Below are 18,823 nucleotides of genomic sequence, written 5' to 3'. Positions count from 1 at the left end.
GAATTACGTATGGCTTAAGATCTCGTCATATATATATATATATATATATATATATATATATATATATATATATATATATATATTCCTATGAGTCCACGGGGAAAATGAAACACGATAAGTTCCCAAGTGCACTTTCGTGTAATAATCACATCATCAGGGGAGACACAAGAGAGAAATATGAAAGTCAGTTGATATACATCGAAGAGACGAAGCGACGACGCCATTTGGTAAACATGCGATTGTCCAAGACATGTACATCAACTGACTTATATTTCTCTCTTGTGTCTCCCCTGATGATGTGATTATTACACGAAAGTGCACTTGGTAACTTATCGTGTTTCATTTTCCCCGTGGACTCATAGGAATATCTTGATTACGCGCAAAATCGTGATCCTTTCCAATATATATATATATATATATATATATATATATATATATATATATATATATATATATATATATATATATATATTTCCCCCTCCTCTCCCCTCGTAACGGCGTTACGGGGGCGAACTAACTGAACCCTCTTTAAACTGTGACAGATTTTCTAGTGACATGTGACGTGCAGGCAGGCAGGCTCGCTCGTCACGAGGCGTCACACCCCCTCCTCCTGTGACGGACAGACTGAGAGGGGGAGAGAGAGGTGTTTCCCCCCCTTGGCTCCCGGAGTGTCACCTGGAAACTGGCTGACGAGTCGTCCATATTCAGGTAATTAGAATATCATCACCATCGTAGACCACCTCCTCCCCCCCCCTGGGGACGGCACCCCCAGGGGGAAGGGAGAGGGGGGAGGGGAGGGGTCCGTGCATCACGGGAGAGGGAGTGAGGGAGGGGGTTGGAGAGGGGGGGGGGTTGGTTATATGGTCGTACCCGCCACGCAGCTGAAGAAGACCACGGAGGTGTGGGGGGGTGGGTCCGTGCAGCTGAAGAAGACCACGGAGGGAGGGAGGGAGGTTATGGCCGTGCAGCTGAGGAAGACCCACGGGGGGTCCGTGCATTCAAGGGCACGGGGGAGGGAGAGTTATGGCCGTGTAGCTGAAGAAGACCCACGGGGGGTCCGTGCATTCAAGGCACGGGGGAGGGGGTTTATGGCCGTGCCTGCCGTGTACCTGAAGAAGACCACGGGGGTCCGTCCATTAAAGGCACGGGGGAGGGTGGTTATGGCCGTGCAGCTGAAGAAGACCACGGGGGGGTCCGTCCATTAAAGGCACGGGGGAGGGTGGTTATGGCCGTGCAGCTGAAGAAGACCACGGGGGGGGAGGGTCCGTGCAGCTGAAGAAGACCACGGGGGGGTCCGTGCATGAAAGGCACGGGGGAGGGGGTTTATGGCCGTGCCCGCCGTGTACCTGAAGAAGACCCGATACTTGCATCCATCAACACAGAGACCCCCCGAACGTTTCTAGGCAGGTCCGAGCCCTCGGTTCCAGGACGGTGGGTCTGTCTGTCTGTCTGTCTCTCATTTCCAGGTGCTGGATCCTCCTCCTCTTCCTCCTCCTTTAGAGAATCTTCCTTCTCCTCCTCCTCCTCTTCTTCTTCCTCCTCCTCCACTTCTTCTTCTTCCTCCTCCCTTCAGAGAATCTTCCTTCTCCTCCTCCTCTTCTTCTTCTTCCTCCTCCTCCTCCACTTCTTCTTCTTCCTCCTCCTCCTCCTCTTCCTCCTCCCTTTAGACAATCTTCCTTCTCCTCCTCCTCTTCTTCCTCCTTTTAGACAATCTTCCTTCTCCTCCTCCTCCTCTTCTTCTTCCTCCTCTTCTTCTTCCTCCTCCCTTCAGAGAATCTTCCTTCTCCTCCTCCTCTTCTTCTTCCTCCTCCTCTTCTTCCTCCTTTTAGACAATCTTCCTCCTCCTCCTCCTCCCTTCAGACAATCTTCCTCCTCCTCCTCCTCCTCCTCCTCTTCTTCTTCCTCCTCCTCTTCTTCCTCCTTTTAGACAATCTTCCTCCTCCTCCTCTTCTTCTTCCTCCTCCCATCAGAAGCCACGGTACGCACCAATACCTCCACGTCATACCAATGTGGACGTTTGATATCGCTAGATAACAATTAGTGAAGGTGGGGGGGTGCTAACCAGCGTAAGTCTACCTAAACAATCCATACATATCCATATTTCCCCCCCACCCTTCCTACATCACCCAGTAAACTACATATATACTCAGCGACAAAGCTGGTCACACATATGTATGAGGGAATACATATTCGCCTACACGGAAAAAAAATATAGACATGAGTACATATACATTTTCATAATTGGGCCTCCGTGAAGGGTGACCGTAATGAATAACTAATAAATAATTTATGAAGACCGTAAATAAACATCTTTATATATATATATATATATATATATATATATATATATATATATATATATATATATATATATATATATATATATATAAGAAAAGCAATACCAGTAAATAAATCTTTAATATCATTAATAATATCATTTGGAAGAATTAAATCAAAAATGCAAATAGGCCATTTAATAACTATAATGTAAAATAAATATAAAATGAAGAGATGGAAAACGAACAGAGGGAGTGAGTGGAGGATAATGGAAGATGAGGCTATGAGTGACGCAGAAAATATGAGGTTAGGTAACAAGGTTAGACTGGGTATGAGGTGGGGTTTGGGTGGGTGGGGTTTGGTTCAGAGTGAGTGGGTCGGCTTGAATGAGGAGGAGTGTGAGTGCGACAGAACTCCAGGATAAAGTATGAGGTGGGGAGGGGGGGGGGGAATGTCGGGGCAACGACGAATCAAACATGAGGTCAGAATGAGTCCTCGGTCTGGGGACGAATCGTGGTGAGGTATGCTTTTTCAAGTATGAGGACGAACATAAAATATGAGTGTGAGGTCGAGTATGACCCCCAGGTGTCAAGATGAGTGTGAAACCATTTATATGAAATGAGGACAGTGGTAGTATGAGTGCCTATGAGGAACCTGACACTGGAAATGAGGGAGTCATGAGGGATGCATGAGGACGCGATACTAAAAATCAGGTAATAATGGAGATATGAGAACATGAAACTGAAAATGAGGGAAAGATGAGGAGGTACGACAAAGTGACACTTCACGTGAGGAGGCATTGAGAACATGGCACTGAAAATGAGGTAGGAATAATGAGGAACTATGAGAAAATGAGTTCTCAAATAAGATAATGATAATAATGAGGAGGAGGAGCTATGAGAACACGACACTGGAAATGAGGTAATAATAAAAATAATAATAATGAGGAGCAGCAGCGCTATGAGGACAGTGAAGAAAAGAAAACGAAGGAAGAGAAAACCAAAATAATGAGGTTATGAGGAGGAGCAGCGATATGAGGACAATGAAAAAAAGAAAACGAAGGAAGAGAAAACAAAAATTTTGAGGTTATGAGGAGCAGCAGCAGCAACTCTATGAGGACACTGAAAGAAAAATTATGAGGAAGACAAAAACAATGAGGTTTTATATATGTATATTTTTGCCCCTTACCTTCTCTCCGGAGTCAGACGGGAGGTAAAACACGAGGACTGTGAGGAATGAGATGCCCATGCATGGGATTATGAGGTTCACGGTGTAGAAAAGTGTCTTGCGCCTCATGGTGATGTTGAACGTGATGTCCAGGTACGGCTCATTGCAACACGTGTAGTGCTTCTCATTCCTGTGGTGGAGAGAGAGGGAGGAGGGGAGACACATGGTTAAGTTGTGGTGGTGGGGGGCATGTGGTTAAGTTGTGGTAGTGGGGGGCATGTGGTTAAGTTGTGGTGGTGGGGGGCATGTGGTTAAGTTGTGGTGGTTGGGGCATGTGGTTAAGTTGTGGTGGTGGGGGGCATGTGGTTAAGTTGTGGTGGTGGGGGCACGTGGTTAAGTTGTGGTGGTGGGGACATGTGGTTAAGTTGTGGTGGTGGGGGACATGTGGTTAAGTTGTGGTGGTGGGGACATGTGGTTATGTTGTGGTGGTGGAAGGCATGTGGTTAAGTTGTGGTGGTGGGGACATGTGGTTAAGTTGTGGTGGTGGGGACATGTGGTTATGTTGTGGTGGTGGGGGCATGTGGTTAAGTTGTGGTGGTGGGGGCACGTGGTTAAGTTGTGGTGGTGGGGACATGTGGTTAAGTTGTGGTGGTGGGGACATGTGGTTATGTTGTGGTGGTGGAAGGCATGTGGTTAAGTTGTGGTGGTGGGGACATGTGGTTAAGTTGTGGTGGTGGGGACATGTGGTTATGTTGTGGTGGTGGGGCGCGTGGTTAAGCTGTGGTGGTGGGGGGGGGCGCGTGGTTAAGCTGTGGTGGTGGGGGGGGGCGCGTGGTTAAGTTGTGGTGGTGGGGACATGTGGTTAAGTTGTGGTGGTGGGGGCATGTGGTTAAGTTGTGGTGGTGGGGGACATGTGGTTATGTTGTGGTGGTGGATACGTGGTTAAGTTGTGGTGGTGGATACGTGGTTAAGTTGTGGTGGGGGCATGTGGTTAAGTTGTGGCGAGGGGCACCGTGGTATGAGGTGAGGGGTCCAAGTGGTTCATTTCAGGTTTCAGTCCCTGAATTTAAGACTACATAAGTTCATAGTGTATTTCAGCGACTCTCATGTCTTTCAGTGATGTCAGACTTGTTTACTTCAAGAATCTCAATTGTCAATCGAATACAATTAAACAGAAGAAAAACACAATAGCTGGAAACAGAGAAACGGATCCTGTTTCTTATATGCCAGGCACACTATAATAACAGACGTCAACGGTAAGAAAAAAACGGGAGAACAGACAGGTAAACAGAGGTATCATCAACAGTACACACACACACCCACACACACACACACACACACACACACACACAAACACAAAAACACACACATATCTGTCAACGGAGAAATCGGGATAACAGAGGTAAACAGAAGTATCATCAACAGTACACACACACACACACACACACACACACACCTGTCAACGGAAAAATCGGGATAAGAAACAGGTAAACAGGAGCAGGATGAACAGAAGTACAGACATACCTGATGGCTGGCACAGCCAAGATGTCCCACTCAACTGACTTGTAGAATTCGGTAAGGTCAACACCGATCTCCACTATGGGGTTGTCCTTGACCTCGTCGATGTGTCGAAGGTCAACCTGCAACATGGGACACTATAGCCACACACACACACACACCCGTCAACCCCACACACTTCTCTGACACACACAGCCCCACACACACACCACCTCTACCACACAACCGTGTTCAACCAACAACGGAGTAAAGATAAAAAGAAATTACGTAATTTTATGTAAAATCACATTAAAATGAAGTTATGGTTAGGTCACTATTCAAAAACTATTAATCTTAATTCACTATAGACTCTATGACTTGTCTACTCGTCTCGCTCAAGTAGATAGAGCAGAGATTTCTACCTTTTGTATATATAATCACAGAGATATATCTACTAGTCTATAATATTCATAAAACTATTGGCCTTTTACTTGATAAGTCCCACTTTGTGAACTTCATACATGGATTCAAAGATAGAATAAACTGACATCAAAAAAAACATAAAAAAAAGAAGCCTTAATAGCAGACTTCATAAGTATTCTCAAATAAGAACTTAAAAGATAATCAAACCCTTTAATAGCAGACTCGAAGAGGATTCTCAAACAGAAACAAGTATTCAATAGATAATCAAACCCTTTAATAGCAGACTCGAAGAGGATTCTCAAACAGAAACAAGTATTCAATAGATAATCAAACCCTTTAATAGCAGACTCGATGAGGATTCTCAAACAGAAACAAGTATTCAACAGATAATCAAACCCTTTAATAGCTGACTCGATGAGGATTCTCAAACAAGAATTTAATAGATAATCAAACCCTTTCCAAAACAGAGGCTGGAGTTTCATGGAACCTTTGAGAGGAAGCACAGTGGACAGGAGGCGAAGCTATATCTTCGACGGGGTGGGTGAATTTACCCCAACCTCCCAAAAAACACAAAAAACTTCCAGTAATCACCCTGATGAAGAAGGCTCTCAAGTCACCCGCAACAAGCAGGGGTGAGAATGACTCTACAGAGACGAAAGCACTTTCCAGGAAGCCCGACGTGTGAGGAGAAGAAGAAGAAGAAATGAAAACATTGATCTAGAAGCCACCCTTCTGTTCCAGATGAGGGCAAGACGCTCAGCCAGCCAGCATCTCCCCGTCTTGGTCTGGAACCCGGCCTCTGATGGCCTGGAACGCACTCCCTCCTGACCTGGAACGTGGGTACATCACTTGCCTGGAAAGTGTCTTGCCTCCTGGAATGGGACAAACCGCTCACCTGAAAATTGTCCTGTATCCATTTAAAACAGCGCTGATCACCTAGGAAGGTGCCCCACCTCCTGGAACAGAGTGGGTCACTTACCTGGAAGGTGTCCCATGTCCTGGTGCGAAGTCAGGTTACTCGTCTGGAAGGTCTCCTGCATCCTGGAATGAAGTGGTTACGCGTCCTGGGACAGGCTCAAACCCTGGTCGAAGGGATCTCATCTTCCCTCAGCTTGGGATGTTACACCACTGGGATGTTTACTCCATTGCACATCCAGATGAGAAACAGTTACTGTATCAACGCGCCACAACACAGCTGTATCAACGCTTCGCAACTCGCCACTAAATCGGAAAAGATCCAAGACACGAATCTCGAGGAAGAAGAAAGAAGGAGAAGAAGAAGAAGAAGAAGAAGAAGAAGAAGAAGAAGAAGAAGAAGAAGAAGAAGAAGAAGAACTAAAATGAATCTTTTCTACTTGAGGTGAGGGAGAACCCTTTACACTCCAAGCCAAAAGATGTTTTCGTATCATGGAGGAAATAGACTCATTATTCTCGAGCAACACAATCCTCTTGCACCATGAATATCATGGATTATAATCACCTCCAGACGCTGGCTGTCATTAAGTCTAACAACACCCACACACACACACACACACACAAGCCAGAGAAAGACAGGAGCAATCATGAGGTGGCTACGATTTCAAGGACGTTCACATCACCCACCACCAGAGACCCGTCAAACCTCATGGAAAACAAAGGGAAAAAAAAAAAAATACTGGAATACCTAACCGAAAACTGACACATGTCGAGCAATAGCGAAAAAAACAAAACATGAAAACTGTCACACGTGACAAAAAGAGAGAAAGAAAGAAAGAGAGAAAAAAAGAGGGGGTTGAAATCTATAACAGATCACAATAATTCAGGGGAGAAAGAAAGATACTGGACTGGAAACCTTTGTAAGGGTCCAGGGTCCATAAAGTCTCTGGATGTTCCAGAATGATGATAAAAAGGGACTTCAGAGGAAGTCATCATACATCCAGAGGGGAAAAAAACCTTCGAAATAAATCACACGTATGGGGACGATCCAGCCATCCAACCTGGAAGCTCTTGTGGTCTCTGGAAACATCAATTTCCAGAGGGTATCGTTCTGGTTTTGAACGCTCACGTGTGGAATCCTGGCTAGGCTGATATGATTGCCTGGAATTTGGTAAAGCGCTGGAAGCTAATGACTGTTCATCACCTTTTATTTTATATCATGGACCTATCTGGAACATGGAAAAAAAAATAATAAAACTGTTTACATGAATCACATATTCTGGTGTCATATAAAGGATATTCAAAAACTTCAAAACTATGGACGGGAAATCACATATTTGTTCGCTAAAAAAATAGAAAAAAAAATTGTAGTCAGTCTATTTAACAAAAACATTTTGCAAATGGATGTTTATCACGTCCAAAGACCATATAGCTACAGCGCCTTAGAGAGCGAGAGGGTACCTATCAAGACGAGAGTCTGCCCAAAGTCAGGGGGGCAACGCGTAGTGCTCATCGCTGGAACGCAGAGAATTTCGAAGAGTTGAGCGAGTTCTGTGTTGTCGGGTGCTACGTTCAGCGACCATGGGTCAATACCTAGCGAGGCCAAACCCCGCACGACACAAGAGAAGGCGTCAAAATCGTCCTACGATCAAAATACGTTTGAGAATCGGCCATGTTGTGAGGGGCAGTTAACGACCCCTTCATCTGACTGAGCCACGCTAACATGAACGATTTGGAAGTGTCGTCCATCCAGGGACGATCACAACGCTCGCCTGGAAGCGTCGCTCATTCAGGGACATAAGCAACGCTCTCCTGGAAGCGTCGCCCATCCAGCAACGCTCGCCTGGAAGCGTCGTCCATCCAGGGACGATCGCAACGCTCTCCTGGAAGCGTCGTCCATCCAGGGACGATCGCAACGCTCTCCTGGAAGCGTCGCTCATCCAGGGACGATCGCAACGCTCGCCTGGAAGCGTCGCTCATCCAGGGACGATCACAACGCTCTCCTGGAAGCGTCGCCCAACCAGCAACGCTCGCCTGGAAGCGTCGCCCATCCAGGGACGATCACAACGCTCGCCTGGAAGCGTCGTCCATCCAGGGACGATCACAACGCTCGCCTAGAACCCGTCATTCGTCCTAGAACAAATAGACACCCACTTGGAACCCTTCCGTATCATGGAACAAGCACATCACAGCCACTTGGACCCGTCCTCACGGTCCTCGGAGCAACATCCATCACTCGCCTGGATGTACTCGAGCTTCCAGGAACAATGGCAACAATCGTCCGAAAGCCGTTGCACGTCCAGGAACAAACAGATCACCTAGCTGGAAGCAATCACATTTTCTGGAACAACTGCAGCCCGCCCGCCAGCCCGCCCCTTCTCCTCCCCTCCTCACCTGGAAGCTGTCGCACACACACACACACACACACACACACACACACACAGAAGGGGCAATCACGGCACTCGCTGGAAGCCGTCGAGTCTCCAGGCAACACCTACCTGGAAGAAGCCATTGCCTACCCCCTTACCACCCCAATCCAGGAGACAACAGGAGCGCCTGCATGGAATCCAGAGCACCCTCACCTGGAAACTGTCGCACATACACCCGAAGGGGCAATCACGGCACTCGCTGGAAGCCGTCGAGCCTCCAGGCAACAACAGCAACACCTACCTGGAAGAAGCCGTTGCCTACCCCCTTACCACCCCAATCTAGGAGACAACAGGAGCGTCTGCCTGGAATCCAGAGCACGTCTTGGGGGGGGAGAAACAATACCCAACACACCCACCTGGAAGCCGTCGTAGGTCCAGGACCCGAACTTCATGACACACGTCTGCTCGTCGAAGGGGAAGAACTCGACGTCGATCTCGCAAGAGGACTTGTAAATGGCAGGAGGTTTCCACTCCACCAGCCCGTTGTGGTGGAGGGTCGCCTTCGTGGACAGGGTCACTTCGAAGTTCCCGTCGGCGCTGCGGAGGGAGTGAGGTGTGAAGAAGGGGAAACGGAGAAGAGGAGGTGGTGGTGAGGGGGGAGGAGACAAAAGAGGTGGTGAGAGGTGAGAAGGTGGTGTTGGGGAGGGAGGGAGGGAGGGAGAGGCCAAATGGCGGTGGGTGGAGTGGGGTGGGGTACATAACACGTATGTGAGAGGGACATAAATGATGGTGAGTGGGGAAATAAATGGTGGTGGGTGGAGTGGGGTGGGGTACATAACACGTATGTGAGAGGGACATAAATGATGGTGAGTGGGGAAATAAATGGTGGTGGGTGGGAAATAAATGGTAATGAGTGGGAAAGAATGGTGGTAAGTGGGTAATAAAAGGCTGATAACCAAATCATCCAATCATCATCCCCACACACACATACACACACAACACACACACACACACACTTAGTCCATTTCGTTCATCACCAGCATCCAGTAATGGTCATCACATCCAAAGTTCCTCAGAGAGAGAGAGAGAGAGAGAGAGAGAGAGAGAGAGAGAGAGAGAGAGAGAGAGAGAGAGAGAGAGAGAGAGAGAGAGAGAGAACCAGTGGGGATGAGGGGGGGGCGTAACAGACATGTCCCCCTGGACGCCTCCCGACCCGCCCCCCCAACCCTCAAGGGCATCTTCACCTCTCTCTCTCTCTCTCTCTCTCTCTCTCTCTCTCTCTCTCTCTCTCTCTCTCTCTCTCTCTCTCTCTCTCCTCGATACAGACAACTCCTCAATCCACTTGAAGGAGGAACTTAAAGAGGAATCCCCTGGCTAACTCCAGGGCGGAGGAGGAGGAGGAGGAGGAGGAGCAGGAGGTCTGAAATCAAGATGTCGGATCCCTGCTGAGAAAGAAAAAGGGAAGAATAACAACTTCAGAGAGAGAGAGAGAGAGAGAGAGAGAGAGAGAGAGAGAGAGAGAGAGAGAGAGAGAGAGAGGTTGCTTTTGCCCCCCCCCCATCTGTTCTCCACCCCACGCCTCCCCCAAACCCCCCGAACCTCCCACCCATCCCTTCGTATCACCATGAACCTGTTGCTTCCAGCAACCATGCACTGACAGACAGGCGAACGTGCTGAACGAGTAAAAGGGACGAAGGGCCTGAACACACACACACACACACACACACACATACGGGCCAGCCAGACCCGTGAGGGGAAGGGGAAAGGGGAAGGGGCCAACTCACTTGTTGTACAGGACGATATCTGGTCTCCAGATGTGGTCTGAGGGGACGTGGAGCATCAGGACCCCACCGTACTCCTCCGGCTCCCACTTCAGCTTGTAGTCGTACCAGAACTGGAACGCAAGAGGCGGATCATTGGACACCGGAACACATGGAACGGATCAGTGGACACCGGAACACATGGAACGAGTCATTGGACACCGGGACACATGGAACGAGTCAGTGGACACCGGAACACATGGAACGAATCATTGGACACCGGAACACATGGAACGAGTCAGTGGACACCGGAACACATGGAACGAATCATTGGACACCGGAACACATGGAACGGATCATTGGACACCGGGACACATGGAACGGATCATTGGACACCGGAACACGAGGAACGAGTCATTGGACACCGGGACACATGGAACGGATCATTGGACACCGGGACACATGGAACGAATCATCGGACACCGGGACACATGGAACGGATCACTAGACACCGGGACACAGGGAACGGATCATTGGACACCGGGACACAGGGAACGGATCATTGGACACCGGAACACAGGGAACGAGTCATTGGACACCGGGACACAGGGAACGAGTCATTGGACACCGGGACACATGGAACGAATCATTGGACACCGGGACACATGGAACGAATCATTGGACACCGGGACACATGGAACGGATCATTGGACACCGGGACACATGGAACGAATCATTGGACACCGGGACACATGGAACGGATCACTGGACACCGGGACACAGGGAACGAGTCATTGGAAACCGGGACACATGGAACGAATCATTGGACACCGGGACACATGGAACGGATCAGTGGACACCGGAACACATGGAACGGATCATTGGACACCGGAACACATGGAACGAGTCAGTGGACACCGGGACACAGGGAACGGATCATTGGACACCGGGACACATGGAACGGATCATTGGACACCGGGACACAGGGAACGGATCATTGGACACCGGGACACATGGAACGAATCATTGGACACCGGGACACAGGGAACGAGTCACTGGACACCGGGACACATGGAACGAATCATTGGACACCGGGACACATGGAACGGATCATTGGACACCGGGACACATGGAACGAATCACTGGACACAAGAACAAAGGGAACGACTCAGTGGGAGCTGAAACACATAAGGGGACGACCCTGAAGAGGTCAAACCTTGAGGTCAAGGTGTTTACATCCTAGCACCGCACTTGTGTTCAAGGGCACCACAACACTACAATCAAACAAGCTTCGGGCAAATACATTTCTCAGGGAAAACAAATAAACAAACAAAACAAACAAACAAACAAAAACAATATTCAAGGCCAAGGGAAGAGGGCGACAAAACGCAACACCGGGGGAAAAAAGAGAGAGAGAAAAAAAACGCCATTTCTTTTCTTTCCTTCCTCGACCGACCATTTCCCCTCCCACCCCATTTTTTATGATTTTCAACATGGCTGCGGTTGCCTCCTGTCTATTTCATTATGAAGGGTTGTGGATGGCATACACATTTAGACGAACAAGGAAGGAAATCAATGTGGAACGGAAGGTTGAAATGGGTGAAGTGTTAAGGACAGGTGTTGGAATCGAACTATCTATTCTATCTATCTATCTATCCTCTCGATAGATAATGGGCCACTGGAAAATAAATGACATATTGTAGCTAAGACACGTATCACCTATAGTAAATGATTATATCCCTTATAAATTTATGCATGAATTCAAATCGTATGCAAATGAGTTAAAAAAAAAAATGTGTTATACAGTTTATAAAACTTTTTTTCCCCTAATGAGCTTAATTTCGGTGCGTTTTAAATACACTGTGATGAAGGGTTTAAAGGGACCCTGACATATAACCTTACCAACGAAACGATCGACTGTTTAATTAAGTTTACGATACCATTAGCTTTTGGCACATACACACACACTCACACACACGCGCGCGCACACGCACACAGACACAGACACACACAAACACACACAAACACACACACGAGTCAAAACTCATTTTCCTCTCAATCACTAACACAGTAGGAGGCAACAGGCAGCGTCAGCGACTACGTCAGGGTCGTATACTACTAACCCACCCTCGTTAATCCAGGGTTACAGAACCGAGTTCTTAAAATCCGCCACGGCCCCAGATGCCATCAAACCTCACCATCCACATTCCCCTTCCTGACGGAGGAAGGAAAATCATGTCGGACGAGGTCGCGAGAAGTGAGTGCGAAGATGTACAAACTGTCCACACACACACTTGGAAGAAGATGAGTGACGGAAGAATTTGCTGGTCACTTGAAGAAGGTGAGTGACGGAAGAATTTGCTGGACACTTGAAGAGGATGGTGAGTGACGGAAGAAATTGCTGGACACTTGAAGAGGATGGTGAGTGACGGAAGAAATTGCTGGTCACTTGAAGAAGGTGAGTGACGGAAGAATTTGGAGATGATAATAATGAGGGGGTGTGAGTGACTTCTACCACACCCATGTTCACAGGACCCTCGCTCACCCTCGTCATACTACTACACCCCCGCCCACCCCTACACCCCACTACACCCCTCACGCCGCCCTCATTCATCTTCCAGACTCATCATTTGTGAGTGTGGTGCTTTCGAGAGACGCGTGTGTCGTGGGTCACTCTTGGCTTAATTGACTTTTACCTTCATCCTGATCGCGATGACTCCAGTCAACACAGAGAGCGTTACGAAATTCGCCACATGAATGAATATTCAGTAACTCATGACTGACTCTTCAGTGACTCATGACTGATTCAGTGACTCATGACTGACTCACTGTGACTCATGACTGACTCAGTGACTCATGACTGACTCACTGTGACTCATGACTGACTCACTGTGACCAGGACCCCTGTCACTTATCTCAGGGACGTTTGATGTCGAGTGCGTTAATACACTTGAGAGGGTAAGCCCTTGAGCCTCGAGTGGCACTTGCGACGTGGGTTCATTGTCGCTCTTATGAGGTTAACCTCCTCCTCCGAGTTCGAGGGTAAAGCCCCTTGAGCACGACGCGGAGGTACGACCTTTGGATGTGACGACCCTGGCCTCTGGTAGAGCCCTTGAGCACGAGGAGGAGGTACGACCTTTGGGTATGACGACCCTGGCCTCTGGTACAGCCCTTGAGCACGAGGAGGAGGTACGACCTTTGGGTATGACGACCCTGGCCTCTGGTACAGCCCTTGAGCACGAGGAGGAGGTACGACCTTTGGGTATGACGACCCTGGCCTCTGGTACAACCCTTGAGCACGAGGAGGAGGTACGACCTTTGGATGTGACGACCCTGGCCTCTGGTACAGCTCTTGAGCACGAGGAGGAGGTACGACCTTTGGGTATGACGACCCTGGCCTCTCATATGACACTTTAAAGGGACGAGTATAAGGCTAAGCCATCATCCTCAAGGGTCGTAGCATACGACCCACTGTCCAGCTCCCCAGTGCGGAAGTACGACCACTGACCACTCTCCCCCACTGTGAGAGGAGCGGCCACTAACTCCACCTCCCTGGTAACATCGCATGTATACGAGCCACTTCGGAGACCACAATCCCACCCGCCCATTATGGACCTTGGTCTATTCCCAGCAGCTACCGTTTGCAGGTGGTGTCCCAAATGGCGGCACAGTTCCAGGGAGAGAGAGAGAGATATATGACTATATACTGGAAATGCTGCGGACACGGGAGACCAGCTGCTGGGCTGGGAACCCCTTGAGGGCACGAAATCCCTGTGTTCCATGGACTGGAATACAACAGAATTCCAGGGGGATACATATTCAAGACTGGGCTGCAGTTGTCGCTTTCCTCAACAGCAATCGAGTTCCAGGGGACAGATGCACGACCCTGGAACTGGAACACCAGTGGACATTCAGGGTCTCATACGACTCTGGAACTCCGGTGAGCGCGACAGCTCTCTGTCTCCTCGGCTGGAACCTGTTGGTTCTTCCATGGCCAAAGAGTTCCAGGGGGACAGACATGCGACCCTGGGCTGGAAATGCTGTGGACAAGGGGGACACCATCCCCCGCTGCTCTGCAAGAACTCTTTTATGAACACGGAAGACCCCGTGGGCTTCTGGCACCTGGAACAGCTGGGTTTCCTCAATGGCAATACCGTTCTAAGGACAGATATACGACCCTAAGCTGGAACTGTTATGAACACGAGGGACCTGCTGCTGCTGCTGCAGGAGGGGCAGCTGGAATGGATGTGAACATAGACGCCCCGGGGATGAAGGAAGTCCTGAGGAAATGGACAGCGTTATGGAAGGAGTTGGGTCATAAGAGGGACCAAGTGGCAATAATACTGGAATAACAGAATACGAGAGCGACGACCGCTTGTACAAACACAACTCCTAACCAGTGAGTTAATCATGGAGCCTCAGGACGAACCCCTCCCCGTTCTACAAGGCTCAGGCCTGCAGCTTCGTGGTTGCTCTCCGCACAGAGGCAGGGAAGGGACGGACTCTTTTTTTTTGGGGGAGGGGGCAAGGAAGTTCCCAGACGAGAATGCGTTCCTCTGCGACCAGGGACGAAGACACAGCTTGGCCAAAACAGGGGCTATGTATATTTATATGTACATTACAGTTTAACTGCGACATATCCTAGCGATCTAGTAATGGGGAACCACAAATTCTAATATATATATATATATATATATATATATATATATATATATATATATATATATATATATATATATATATATTCCTATCAGAGATAAACATTTTATAAACTGTACAAAAGGCAGATATATGCCGGCCGGACTGCGTGGCTCTCTAAAGGGAATTCCCGCCAACCTCAGGTATTCTACGTAAGTAACTCTGGAATTCCCACACAAGGGAAATTCTCACACACACTTGGAAATGGACGGCAAAACTGGGAGAGAAACACACGGCATGCCGGTTCTCCAATGGGGTGGTTATATTGCCGACGGGACTGCCAGCTAATGCAATAGGAGAGGAATTTCATATCAAGTTTCCCGATACAGGATTCTTTTCTTTCCCCGGATGGGTGCATAACTACAGTATATTAATGTTTCTCAATAATAATAATAATATAATAATAAAGGTCGGCTGTAATCCTCGTATATCGAACATTAAAAAATCTATATCGAACATTAAAAAATTGATCCTAATTGAACGTTGAAAGTCACGAGATACAGAGATGACAATACCATTAATTACATTTCATAATATGCATTAAAAAACTGTACTTGAACAAAATATTAAAGTCTTTATTATCTTTTATTTCCATAATTTTCCCAAACCTTGAATATTCGCAAGACCATAATATACAAGCTCCCCCTCCCCTCCCTTGGGGAACCACCATTTTCTTCTCATATTCTAAATTTCTCTATCTAATTTTTTTCCGGCCAGACGTTTAAACACTTGGACAGTATCTTTATAAAATAAAAACATCTAAAAAAAATATAAAAGAAGTTTCCCTTAAAGATTTAAAGAAAAATAGGCCTGACTTCACTTTCAAGGAATCTAAGATATATCTCTCGTTATATAAACTTAAATTTTGGTGTAAAATCTAATTCTTACATGAACATCATCTTAAAATTACTGATTAATGTATGATATTAGAACTATCCTCAGTGCCTACAAGAGATATTGTAAGACATTTCGTTTGTAGTAATAATGACAATATGTCCATAATAGTAACGAATACATACATTATCATATTAAAAAAAACTATAATAAAAGAATATTATATAAATTATACGTATCTGTGGCTACATATCCAATATGTAACATATATATAACATCCCCCCTTACATATACGCTATAGAACCATTAAAGCCAACCAGATGGCTGTAATTCCAGTTCACACAATGAGAGAGAGAGAGAGAGAGAGAGAGAGAGAGAGAGAGAGAGAGAGAGAGAGAGAGAGAGAGAGAGAGAGAGAGAGAGAGAAAACGGGGACTTCACAACAAGACGAGACAGAAACAAAAAAAGAATAACACAATGGATTTCTTTCAGGGTAATCGCGTTGCGCTACTTTATGAATCGCTGTGTTGTTGTATTCTCTACACCACCCTGAAGTAAAGCTATTCTTGCTGTTATCTACGTATTATGTATGCAAATCAAGGCAGGTATTTTCTTATTTATATATTTTTTTTTCCATTCTTTTTGACGAAAATCCTTTCAGTGTTGCTAGAGGCAATATGCTAATGGGTTGGAAGGGTATTAGCTGAAGAATCGCCACTGATCAAAGCCACTAGCCAACAGCTAGCTACTTTCTTTCTCTCCCTCCCTCCCTCCCCTCACCACCTCTCACCACCTCCCACCACTTCCCTCCCTCCTCCTCCTCCTCTTCTCCAACAAACTTCAACCCCCTTCCCCACCCCACCCAACCGTCTTCAACAATCAACTCACTTTTCCCCCTCCCCCCAACCGTCTCCAACAATCAACTCACTTCTCCCCCTCCTCCCCAACCGTCTCCAACAATCAACTCACTTTCCCCTCCCCTCTACCGTCTCCAACAATCAACTCACTCCTCCCCCACCCTCAGACCCCCATAACCTCCAACAACCGTCTTCGTACAACCTCCACAACCACGCGAGAGAGAGAGAGAGAGAGAGAGAGAGAGAGAGAGAGAGAGAGAGAGAGAGAGAGAGAGAGAGAGAGAGAGAGAGGCAGTGGTTGGCAGGTACCTCAATCTTAACAGGCTCCTCACTGGGTCCCTCCGCTCCATCGATCCCCGCTCTGTGTGTGTGTGTGTGTGTGTGTGTGTGTGTGTGTGTGTCAAACACCCTCACTACCTCAGTCTCCCACTCTTTACCTCATAGTCTCATAACGTTACCCCCACCCCCCTCTCTCTCTCTTCAACACTCCCGTTGATCTCCCTCACTTCCGATACCTCATACCTTCCACTAATACCCCCCACTTCCCTCATACATTCTCCCTCAGCGACTCATTATTTCCCCTCCCCCACCTCGTCTCCTCCTCTCACGGACCCACGTCTTCAGAATCTCATTATCAAATCACTACCACTGCTCCCTCGCTCACCACTATACCACTGCTCCATCGCTCACCACTACCACTGCTCCATAGCTCACACACTACCACTGCTCCATCTCTCACACACTACCACTGCTCCATCGCTCACCACACTACCACTGCTCCATCGCTCACACACTACCACTGCTCCATCGCTCACACACTACCACTGCTCCATCGCTCACACACTACCACTGCTCCATCGCTCACACACTACCACTGCTCCATCGCTCACACACTACCACTGCTCCATCGCTCACACACTACCACTGCTCCATCGCTCACACACTACCACTGCTCCATCGCTCACACAGTACCACTGCTCCATCGCTCACCACTATACCACTGCTCCATCGCTCACCACTACCACTGCTCCATCTCTCACACACTACCACTGCTCCATCGCTCACCCACTACCACTGCTCCATCGCTCACACACTACCACTGCTCCATCGCTCACACACTACCACTGCTCCATCGCTCACCACTACCACTGCTCCATCGCTCACCACTACCACTGCTCCATCGCTCACACACTACCACTGCTCCATCGCTCACACACTACCACTGCTCCATCGCTCACACAGTACCACTGCTCCATCGCTCACACACTACCACTGCTCCCTCGCTCATCACTACCACTGCTCCATCGCTCACCACTACCACTGCTCCATCGCTCACACACTACCACTGCTCCATCGCTCACACACTACCACTGCTCCATCGCTCACCACTACCACTGCTCCATCGCTCACACACTACCACTGCTCCATCGCTCACACACTACCACTGCTCCATCGCTCACATACTACCACTGCTCCATCGCTCACCACTATACCACTGCTCCATCGCTCACACACTACCACTGCTCCATCGCTCACCACACTACCACTGCTCCATCGCTCACACACTACCACTGCTCCATCGCTCACCACTACCACTGCTCCATCGCTCTCTCACACACCCCCCCACCCCCCTTAACGCCCCTACCCCCACTCATTCTTCCTCACTGACTCATTCCCTGACACATGGGCTCCTCTTCCTCGAATGAGATGTGAGTTTCATCTCCAGTCGGCTCTTGCCGTGGCCAGCCCTCAGGCTGTAACTACGTAAAGTGAAGATAAGGGCAAATGACACACACACACACACACACACACACACACACGCACGTAAAATAACAGCATCGCAACTTGCGATCTATCATCAAACTCCTTCACTCCCAGACTGAGCAGGTGACTTAAAAGACCTTACGTCAACAGACGTAAGGTGGTAGTAACACGGTAGAGCGTCCCCCCCCCTTCCCCCTTCCCCTTTGCGTCCACCGACTCGCCAAAGCACAAACTCACAACACGGGAGTTCGAACCCCCCCCC

At 48.2% G+C, this 18,823-nt stretch overlaps 1 protein-coding gene across 6 annotated transcripts in view; it reads right to left on the bottom strand.

Moving 5' to 3' along the window:
- LOC139765501 (acetylcholine receptor subunit alpha-like) overlaps positions 1-18,823 on the bottom strand; it is a 502,232-nt gene that overhangs the window by 15,049 nt on the left and 468,360 nt on the right. For all 6 annotated transcript variants that reach the window (XM_071692973.1, XM_071692974.1, XM_071692969.1 and 3 more), the window contains 4 exons: positions 10,433-10,542; positions 9,065-9,245; positions 4,969-5,084; positions 3,466-3,634 (listed from right to left, as the gene is read on the bottom strand). In XM_071692973.1, the coding sequence (XP_071549074.1) occupies positions 3,466-3,634; positions 4,969-5,084; positions 9,065-9,245; positions 10,433-10,542 (576 nt within the window). The remainder of the gene's footprint in view (positions 1-3,465; positions 3,635-4,968; positions 5,085-9,064; positions 9,246-10,432; positions 10,543-18,823) is intronic.

The sequence above is a fragment of the Panulirus ornatus genome, chromosome 55, assembly GCF_036320965.1.
Source record: "Panulirus ornatus isolate Po-2019 chromosome 55, ASM3632096v1, whole genome shotgun sequence".
NCBI lineage: Eukaryota > Metazoa > Arthropoda > Malacostraca > Decapoda > Palinuridae > Panulirus > Panulirus ornatus.
The sequence above is the reverse complement of the archived record's forward strand: the minus strand, read 5'-3'. Positions and strand labels throughout refer to the sequence as shown.